Here is a 10,890-nt window from a genome sequence, read left to right as displayed (position 1 = left end):
GGAGGTGACTGCAGTGGTCCAGGCTGGGTTGAGACAGCTTGCCGAATGCTCAGAGCCCAGCATCTGTCTATTCTACCACCTGGAGCAAACTTCTCTGGCCACTAGCCCCCAGTCTCCACCCTCTGCCCAGCCTCTTACCCTGGGGACTTCTCTGTCTGCTTGACTGTGAGCAGCTCAGCATATGCAGTCTCCAGCATAGCACTGCCCAGTGCTTGGCCTGCAGGAGGCTTCCAGTAAAATGTAGGCACTGAATCCAGGAACCCCATCTGGGGCTGCACACACAACCATAGCATGCTTTTCACACATGTCCCCACAGGCACTCATCCTCTCACACCCACTTGCATCACTAGGCAAGGGCTGGGAGGCCAAGGGTGGGCCATCCAGGTGCAGGAGGTGCCCCAGAGCCTGAGAGTGGTGGAAAAGTCTCTTCCATCAGGGTGTGTGGGCGATGGTGGCTGCAGGGTAATAACAACCTTAGTGAGTCCCAGAGTTCTCCCCCCTCCTCAGGAATGGCCAGGAGGGCGAGAAAGGAATAAGGTTGAAGCCCCAGCAGCCCACTACTGCCAGCCTGGTCCTGAGGGGTTCCTTTCCAAGGCCAGGGCCTGCCATCCCCAGGATCCCTTGGAAATCCAGCTCCATCCTCTTCCTGACCATCTGAGCTCTTGGCCAGGCAGAAGGAAAGAACAGGGCGGAAGCGAGCTCTGTGGAAAGAGGGGGGGTGTAGGGAGACCCAAGGCGGGATCAAGGCTTTGGAACGTTGGAGGTTTCCGGCCACAGAGGCAGGACCTCTGGGGAGCCAAGAGGGCGGGGAGACACACACAGAGGGGCGGAGGAGACCAACGGACAGAGACAGGAGCAGGAGGGGAGGCACAAGAAAGAGGCTGGCAAAAGCGGGAACCAGGGGCTAGTGATCTGCACACAGGACAGGAGCTTTCACCAGTCTCCAGAGACCCTAGCCCTACACCAGACACCCTGACATCTGCAACCTTGGGTGCTGAGAGCCCAGCCTGATGCAGGCAGCTTGGCTCTTTGGGGCCCTGGTGGTCCCCCAACTCTTAGGATTTGGCTACGGAGCTCGGGGAGTCGAGAGGGAATGGGAGGGAGGCTGGGGAGGTGCCCTGGAGGAGGAGCGGGAGAGGGAGGCCCTGATGCTGAAGGTGAGCTGTGGAGTTTTGGGGAACTGTGGGCTTGGGAGGGGGTATTCCAAGGTTAGGGAAATGGTTAAGGGGGAGTCATGAGGATAGACTCAGAGGATGGGGGTGATGGGTTCAGAGAAAGGCTTCAGGCTCAGAGCATGAGCTGAGCTGGAGAGGGGACAGTGGGGCATCAGGAGCGGCAAGCTGGGGCTGACCATCCCTCCCCTACCCCAGCATTTGCAGGAGGCTCTGGGGCTGCCAGCTGTGGGGGTGGATGAGAATCTTGCTGTTACTCCTGAAGGCAAACTGGCCTGGGAGACTCAAGAGGATCAGGGGGAGGAAGAGGAGGAGGAAGCAACGCCAACCCCTTCCATCATCCCCAGTCCCTCTCCCACCCATGAGGACACCATCACTTATATCTGTGAGTAAGCAGAACCTGGTGTGGCCTTTCAGCTGCTCACGGCCCAGCCCAGAGCCCCCACATCCCAGGGGGCCCCGCCCCAGTCCTCGCCTCCAAGAGTCTAGGCTACTGATCCAGAACTTCCAGAAGTTCCAGAACCCCAAGGTTCCTCCTCCAGCGCTTGCCCTGTGCTTCCGCAGTGGGACGCCTGGCCGGTCTGGACGCAAGCCTGCACCAGTTGCACGTCCGTCTGCACGCGTTGGACACCCGCGTGGTCGAGCTGACCCAAGGGCTGCGGCAGCTGCGGGAAGCAGCGGGTGACACCCGCGACGCAGTGCAAGTCCTGCAGGAGGCGCAGGGCCGAGCGGAGCGGGAGCACGGCCGCTTGGAGGGTAAGTCCCCACCACACACAGAAGGGAAAATGGGACGATCCGGACCAGGCTGGGCACTGGTGGGAGGAGGGGCCCTGAGAGGCATAAAGAGTTGGGGACCCTGGATGTCTTGGGCGAGAGTGTCCCGAGAGAATTGTGGTGTGTTGATGCCCAGGAGGTTCGAGTAACTGGGATGGGCCAAGCGCGAGACACTCCTCCCCTCGCAACTGTGCTGACCAACTCGGGCCGCGCCACGCCCCCTAAAGGCCCGCCCCAGCAGACTGGCCCCACCCCCGGCAGCCCTGGTGGTCGGCCTTGTAGCTCGCCGGGGTTCTGACCCCGCCTCCTCCCGCACAGACCCTGGTCCCGCCCCGAAAGCTCTGACCCCGCCTTCCCTCCCCGCCCCGCCCACAGGCTGTCTAAAGGGGCTGCGCCTGGGCCACAAGTGTTTCCTGCTCTCGCGCGACTTCGAGGTGCAAGCGGCGGCGCAGGCGCGGTGCGTGGCGCGAGGCGGTAGCCTAGCACAGCCTGCCGACCGCCAGCAGATGGAAGCGCTCACTCGCTACCTGCGTGCAGCGCTCGCTCCCTACAACTGGCCGGTGTGGTTGGGCGTGCACGACCGGCGCGCCGAAGGGCTCTACCTCTTCGAAAACGGCCAGCGGGTGTCCTTCTTCGCCTGGCACCGCTCGCCCAGCACCGAGCCGGGCGCTCAACCCAGCGCCGCGCCGCACCCGCTTAGTCCCGACCAGCCAAACGGCGGTGCGCTGGAGAACTGCGTGGCACAGGCCTCGGACGACGGCTCCTGGTGGGACCACGACTGCCAGCGGCGTCTCTACTTCGTCTGCGAGTTCCCTTTCTAGCGGGCGAGTCCCCCGCCTCTCCGTTCCATCCCTCCACTGTGCACACCTCCCCCACCCCCCCACACACACCAAGACGCCTTTCCCTCCCTGGGCCCCGCGGTGAAAGTGTGTCCCCATCCCCGGCTGGGCTGGGCGCTCCTGGGAGGACTCTTGCGGGTTCGGGGTCCCTTCAGTGTCTGTGCCTTTTCTTGAAGCTGCGAATACCAGGCTTGGTCCGGCGCCAATAAAGCCTTGTGGAATATGTCTTGAGGGACTCTGGAGGCACTTTTGACTTATCTTGCCTCGGCGAAGCAGATTCTGGCACTTGGGTACCTTACAGACCTGCTTTTTATGGTTGACATGTGAGCCCAGTATCAATGACTGAGAACATATGTGCATGTGTGCACGATTATGTGCTCCCTTGCACATATGTCACGAGTGCAAATGTGCACACACTTCAAATGCCTTCACCTCCATTGTGTCCCCTCTGAAGGCCTTTGGGACCCAAGTTCTGTCAATCATTGCCCCAGACCCTGGCCTTGGTCCTGGTCAGAGATCTGGGAAACACGAAGGTGCTGAAGGATCTGGCAGGTCCTACTGGAAAGAACCCATTTAATTTTATTTAGTGTTAATTAGTGTGTCTCAAGCTCATTTTTTCCAGATGGTACCATTTCATCAAGCCCTGATTTGAAAGGAGAGACACCTCCTACTATTTTTCCCTCTCCCAAACTCCTGGGCTCTGTGTTCAGAGATTAACAACCTTCCCTGCCAGGAAGCTCAGGTTCCTTCCCAATGCTGCTGCCTCTACTTCCTGGCCAATGAAAGGATGAGTCAGGCTCTTCCTGTCTGAACCTCAATTTTTGTATCTGAACATGGGTACCATCTCCCTTACTTTGTATGGCTCTTGTGATGTTCAGGTGAGGCTGGGAAAATGAGTATTTGGGAAGAGGTTGAACATAAAGCCACACACTATCTTCCTCCCTTGCTGTTTTTCATAATTTTATTCCCTGGGAGCAGTGAAAATACCCAGGAGTTGGCCAGCCTGGGCCTCAGCATTTTTACCACATTATTTCGGGGAGGAGCTCATGGCATTATCCCAATGCTACTGCCAATGTTGGCATCATGGGCCTGACCCTGACATTATTGTGGAGTCCAGGAATAGGGATGTGACCCCGGCTGCCATTACATCTTTGCTCTTGACCTTCCTTCCACCATAGCACCACATGCCTAAAGTGTCATCATTGGATCTACTGTTGTGGGGGTGGGGGACAAGCCACTCCTGTCATCTCTAGCAGAGTAGAGCACTTCCTCTTGTCCATTGTGGAGTTATCTTTCAGCTACAGGACTGCACAGGAAGTACAGAAAATGGAGGTGGGAATGGCCTATGGTCAGGAGGGCTTCAATTGGTGGGGACAGACATGGCTCGAAAGTCTTTCCACTCTAAGCAGCTTCCCAGGATTAGAGGGGACAGACAACAGGATACTTACAGCAAACCAGGACAGATCAGGCCACAATGACGAGTATGTGCCATTTCCAGAGGGTTCACCACAGGACACGGTTGAGACTATACAATAGAGACCTGCCTGGATTCTGGAGCCAGACTGCCCAGGTTCTAATTCTATTTTAGCCACTTATCTACGAGATGAGTTTGAGTGGGATTTTGCCTTGCTATGCAGGAATGGTAATAATTCCCACCTCTTCTAAAAGATGGCTGGAATACCTAGGCAATCCACTGGTTATTCCAACCTCACCTTCACCGCTGTCTCCTGACACCTGCCTTTGCACACGCAGAAGTCCCTGTCCTCCCTTTTCTGCAGGGTGAACACCCATTTACGAGAGCCAGCCTTTTCTCAATACCCCACAGTTAATGTCCCTCTTCTGTATTCCAAAACCACTGCCTGCTCACCTGACTCAGCCAGGCTGGGGGACACTGATGGCAGGGGTAGGTGTGGATAGGTAGGACCAACTGTTGCCCGCAGCCTCCCTGGCACATGGGAGCCCACTGAATGAAGATACAATGTGGGACCATGATGGTGAAGGTAACCCAAAAATGAGTTGGATCTCTGCAGTTTTTCCTCCCTGCCCTGCCTAGGATAAGTCAGGCACCCACTGGGTCCTGGGGACGGGGAAGGCTTTCCACATCACCATAGGTGTTATTATCTGGTCTTCTCCCTGACAGGTGGCCAGGGCCACCACACCAGCTCAGGAAGTGTTATGGCATGAAGAGAGGATATGGGTGGGGAATGGTGCACATTGGCGAGGACTGTTTATGTACCAGAGCAGCGCGCGCGTACGTGGCTTTATGTGGTCAAGGACTGGGAAACCTGCCCACTCTGCCAGGAAGTCCTCCAGGCGTCCCATGGACTACAGCTGGGAATGTTCCTTCTCTGGCTTTTCAATTTTCGAGGCCAGAGTTATGGACCAGAGGACGCCAGGGCAGCTGACTGGGACGGATGCATTAAAGGATCCCAGATTATAGTCCAGAAAGAGCACGAAAATATATAGTCCAGAGGAGCAGGAAAAACCAGGGGCCCTATGGACTTTCAGGACTACGAATCCCAGGAGGCTGAGAGGCGCGTTCTCACGTCCCAGCAGTCGTCGGGAGTCTCCTGCAGCGTTCTCACAAGCCCCGCCCCCTCCTTCCACGTGGGCTTCGCCTACATTTCCCAGCAAACCTGGTGACCACGCCCTCATCAGTGAGGTCAGAGCTCAGCAGTCCCCAATCAGAGCTCAGACCTCTCCCCCCCCCCCCCCCCCCCGCTCCTTGAGGTGCTTTGGGAAATGTAGTGGATTCCCTGGGCCAGGAGTAGGAAAACCAGAAGCAGCAGAGTCCACTTGTGTATGTCTTTCCACCCAGAGTTTTGCAAATACGGCTGGCTTACCGTGGGGCGATCATAACCATTATTTAACGGTGAAATGAATTCAGTGTGCCTAGAAAATGGCAAGAAATATATCTCAAAAAGTTGAACATCGTAGTCTGTACGGAACTACCATCTCAAATACAACAAAATTTCTTTTGCCTGGGAAATGTTTGCTACACACTGGTCCACACCAACTTAGTTTCTTAAAGAAAAGAACAACAACATTTTTTTTTTTTAATTGGGAAATAATTTTAAATTTACACACAACCTGCACAAATACGCTTATCCAGACTTAATGCTAGTGAGTAACTGTTTATTCCTTTGCTTTAGCTCTGTCATTCTACCCACCCATCCAAGACCAGCCACCAGGGACAATGTCACCCCATTGCAATGAAGGAGACCACGCTTCAGGGAAGAGCTGTCTCCCATCCCAGCCCAGGTGTGCCAGGGCAGTGGGGCAGGTTGCAGATAGGCCAAAGAAAGTGCCTGGAGACATAACTTATTGGGAAAACTTACAAGAGATCAGAATCTGCTGCAAAATATTCACTGGTGACATTCTGACTGAAAGCACCTCTGTCCCTCAGGGTGCTTTGTCAAACAGTGTCTCCTTTCCCTCAGGGTGTTTTGTCCAGTGGTGGTCAGTTGGATGAGTGACACTATCCTTTCTACAGCACCCTTAGTTCCGCACCTATTCCCACTCAGGAGAGGGCTGTTACGTCTTAGGCTGCAGAAGCAGCGGCATCATCAGCATCAACTTGCTGAGTGTGCTTGTGTGAACAGCTTCCCAGGAAGCACCTGTCCTGCTGTGCATGCAAGAAAGTAGCTTTCTACAGCCACTCTGATTCGCCCTAGTTCCCAGTGTGTGCAATCCTTCAAGATGGTTCATATCTGGACTTTCGGGCCCAGGATTGCTTTTGTTGTTCCCTTAACTTGGATAGGTTTTGGGGAACACAGAGGGGCATTCAGGGACGTGCTTTTTTACTGTTTCCCTTTTCTTTAGGATTGATCCAAGCTGTGCTGGAGTTTTAGGATTTAGAGGAAGAGAGGAATCTGGGTGAAAGACAGTTGAAAGGATGTTTGAGAACTATAGTTCAAAGCATCAAGTCCCAAAAGTAGAGTGGACCCAGGGTCCTGTTTCCTAGGAAACTACAATGTTAATATAAATGTATCATGTTGTGCTCAGACACCTTTATTTGAAGCTCTCCACCAGGGCTGGAAATCAGTGCTTCTCATCTGTGTCCAAATGGCTGGTGTTCCATTCTTATGTGTATACTTTTAAATAGCAATAATGTTGCTGTTGGTGATAGCACAGCAGTAGTTACTCACAAAGGGATTGCAATGACACTTTACAGGTACTGGCCCGGCACATCCCTGGATGAAATATTTCCAGTTAACCTTGCAGCTGACTTTATCTGTTTCCATAAAGGGAGGGCAGGGAAGATTTTCACAGTCCTAGCTAGTTTTCCTTTCTCACTATATAGGTGTTTTCTGAAGCATTTGAGCACTCTCTTACATAACTGCAGTAATCAACCTCAGTAAACACAATATTTACGCAACACTTTTGTCTGATCTCCTGGTGACATTCCAGTCTTGTCAGTTGATTGGGTGATGTGCCTCACAGCACTCACCCTCTGGTCCAGGATCCAGTGTGGAGTCTCACTGCATTAGTTCTCAGGTCTCTTCAGGGATGATCCAAGCTCCTCTCATCCGGAACATTCCCCCATTTATGATACTGACATTTTGGAAGAACATCCCCTCTGCCCCTCCTTTAAAAGTGAAAGTTCCTCATTTTGAGTTTGTCTGACGTTTCCTCATGATGATTGGTCTCCGCCAGGATACAGGAGGTGAAGTGCGTCCTTCTGATTTTCTCATCTGGACAGTCAGTGCCCGACTGTCCTTTGTTTTGTCACTAGGTTTGATCGCTTGGCCAACATGATGTCCATTTCTTCCACTGTGTAATTGCTGTTTTTTTTTTTCTTCTCCTCTGTAACTAATGAGCAGTCTGTGGACAGATACTTTTAAGACCAGGTAAAATCTGGTTCCTCATTAAAATTTTCCCCTAGATTTAGCATCCATTGATGATTCTCGTGATTTCCAAACTGGAAAATGACCACATACAAGAAAAGAACTGCATACAGTTCCGTTTCTCTCATGAACATAGATGCAAAACACTCAAATCACATAATAAATAACCTATTAAATCTAATGTTGGATCAAAATTCATCATGATCAGGTAGAATCTGGGCCTCTGATACAAAGATGGTTCGGACTTTGTAGAATCTTTCAGTGTCATTCATCATGTCAGTGGACCAGGGAAGAAAATATCATGGTTTCAATTAATGTGGAAAACCAATTTGATAAGGCTCGCCACCTGTCCATGGTTAAAAGCTAGAATACTTAGCAAACCCAGGAAAGAGGGAACTTTCTTAACTGCATAGAGCTTCCAGCAAACACCACAGAAATTTTGGATGGCGTTCCTTCTGGATCACGAGCGGGCCAGGATGTCCCCCTTACGGCTGTTGCTCTGTGTAGAGCCGAAGATAAGTCCTGACTAACGTTTCCTTGAAATAGAAAAGGACACAAGAGGTGTGGAGACTAGACAGGAAGAGAGAAAGCTGCCACTACTTAAATATGATATAATTTATACCCGGTAAAGTCAATAAATGAGCAGATAAACTACTAGACCCCAAATAAGAGATCTCAGCAAGGTCTCCTGTGGCAAGATGAACCCGAGAAAAATCAATTCCATTTCTTTACATCAGCAATAAACAAACATCCTATATTAAATATACCATTTAAATCCCACCCAAAGCTAATAATCGTGCAAAAATTAGCAAAGAAGAAAGAATAAACTTCTGCTGCTTAAACTTAATCTCCAATTTGAATGGAACTTCAGGATAGCCAAAATAAAAACAAAGATGTCCCTGGCTCTTGGTTGGGGTGATTGACGGTCACACGGGTGTCAAGACCTGACAAATGATTTATAGGTTTAATGCAATTGCAAGCAAACGTGTGTGGCTTAGTTTAGAGCTAATGATTATTGAGATTCACGTAGAAGACAACTTACACACTTCAAGTGTATGGCACAGATTTGTGCAACTGCCCCCCAATTTTAGAACATTTTCTCCACCTCAAGAAGAAGCCCTGCATCTTTCAGCAGCCACTCTGACAGACTCCCATCTTCCTGCATTCTTCTTTTGTTTTAAAATACTCAGGTGTGAAAGGGCACAGGGAATCTGGGGCAACAGAACTCTTCTGTGTCACGACTGGGCTGGCCACACAAGTTATGCATTTGAGGAATCTCAGAACTGCCCCTAAAAAGTGTGGATCATACTGTGTGCCAACACAGCTTGAATTTTAACATACTTAATTTTTTTTTCTTGTATTAAGGATACAGATTTGACAGCCTTTGAACTAATAACTCAGCTTATTAAAAAAATAAACCCTCAGCCTAAAATTTCCTGACAAGTCAAGAAATAGACTTAGAGTGGGGGGAGCACTTGTCTCCCCTGTGACAGAAGCAGAGTTTATAATCTTCTCTGTAAAGGGCATAGGAAAGGGAGGGGCAGCTGGATTCCAGGAGGCAGGTAGACAAGAGACGCGAGGAGATGGTTCACACACAGAAACAGCCACAGACCATTTCAGGAAGGCACTCCACGACACAAGACCCAAAATCGGGGCTGGGTTTGTCGCTCAGTGGTGAAGTGTTTGCCTCACATGTGCAAGGTTCTGGATTTGATCCCCAGCAAAACACACACACACACACACACACACACACACACACGCACGCGCGCGCACATACACACACACCACCAGTTGTCCCAGTAAAGGGGGGAATCTAACAAGAATCCCCGGAGCCACTGGATGAGGCTGGGGAAGAATCCATCCTGTGCTGTCGTAAGGTTCTCATATCCTCCTGGATGGTAAAGACAAGATCTTTTCTTCTGTGGGGCACTTGTGGGCATCCAGAACAAATAAATAATCCTAAATGTGGAGAAAAGCTTTATCTTCAAAGACATGATCTGCAGCCCTATTTATAATAGCAAAACACTTAGGAAGAAAAAACACCCCTGACTTTTGGGCCATTGGGGCCAAGAAAGGACTGGGTAAGGATGCCATTAACACTTCATGGGGCACCATGATTTTAAAAAGCTGCAGATTATGTAGCAGCAGGAGAAATACATTTAGGATTTCACCACAGCGAGAAGCAATCCCCAAATCCAGGTAGAGCACAGCCTGGCGAGAACAGCCTCACAGATTGTCTTGTGTTGCCTTTAGAAAAGGCACCGGCTGGGGCTGGGGCTGGGGCTCAGTGGCAGAGTGCTCGCCTAGCATGTGTGAGGCATTGGGTTCAGTCCTCAGCACCACATAAAAACAAATAAAATAAAGTCCCCTGTCAACTAAAAGAAAAAGAAAAGTCACTGGCTCTGGTTAAGGAGGCTCCGCCTTTGGAAGAGGTACCATGTATTCTGTACCCTGGGCATTGTGTATTGAAATTCTGTGGTTTTTTTTGTTGTTGTTGTTGTTGTTGTTTTGTTTTAGGATTGAACTCAGGATTGCTCTGCCCCTGGGCCACATCCGCAGCCTTTTATTAAATTTTATTTCGAGACAAGGTCTCACTAAGTTGCTGAGGCTGGTCTTGAACTTGAACTTGATGATTCAAAAAAGCACATCTTGACCCCTCTGAGCCAGGAGATCTTCTGACAACACACCTCTGACGCCACCCGGGCATGGGTGGGGACAGGTGAGGAGCTGGTGGAGATGGAGCTGTATTTGGAGATGCTGATGATAAGGCGGAATTGCAGAGCGGGTCAGGAGCCCCGTGGTGACGATTCTGGGCTCTCACCATCTTTGAAGCAGCCTCCTGGCCGGAGCTGGGCTGGTGTCCGGTTCAGGGACGGCAGACTCTGGGCCCCAGGGCTCGCTGTTTGTGCCACCTCTGAGCTAAGAATGGTTTTCATATTTTTTAAACAGCTGGACAAGATCAAAAGAAGGAGAATATTCATGGCACATAACGGTGATATGAACTTCAGAACTCGGCATTCATAAAGAAAATTTTCCAGGCACGGCCACAGCCACATCCTGTTTTCTGTGGATTTGGTCTACTGATGCGATGGCAGAGCTGGTGCTGGCAGCCTGGGCTGTGTTCCCCCAGGAGCCCCAAACATTTGTTCTCTGTCACTTTACAGGGACGTTTCCCAAGCCCTGTCCTAGCTATCACAGAGCTGCTATGGCTTAGAAACCTAAGCACCTGAATGACTCTGCGTCAAAAGTGATTGAGGC

General features: G+C 51.1%; 1 protein-coding gene across 1 annotated transcript; it reads left to right on the top strand.

Annotated features, from left to right (window-relative positions):
• Positions 1-835: 835 nt before the first annotated feature.
• Clec11a (C-type lectin domain containing 11A) lies at positions 836-3,011 on the top strand. The gene is made up of 4 exons (XM_046466186.1): positions 836-1,157; positions 1,371-1,557; positions 1,737-1,928; positions 2,322-3,011. The coding sequence occupies exons 1-4, from the start codon at positions 1,011-1,013 to the stop codon at positions 2,765-2,767; spliced, it is 972 nt and encodes a 323-aa protein (XP_046322142.1). The 5' UTR covers positions 836-1,010; the 3' UTR covers positions 2,768-3,011.
• Positions 3,012-10,890: the final 7,879 nt, after the last annotated feature.

Source organism: Marmota monax, unplaced genomic scaffold, assembly GCF_021218885.2.
Source record: "Marmota monax isolate L192 unplaced genomic scaffold, Marmota_monax_Labrador192_F-V1.1 WCK01_AAM20220418_F8-fsc00160, whole genome shotgun sequence".
In the NCBI taxonomy this organism is placed as follows: domain Eukaryota; kingdom Metazoa; phylum Chordata; class Mammalia; order Rodentia; family Sciuridae; genus Marmota; species Marmota monax.
The sequence above is the reverse complement of the archived record's forward strand: the minus strand, read 5'-3'. Positions and strand labels throughout refer to the sequence as shown.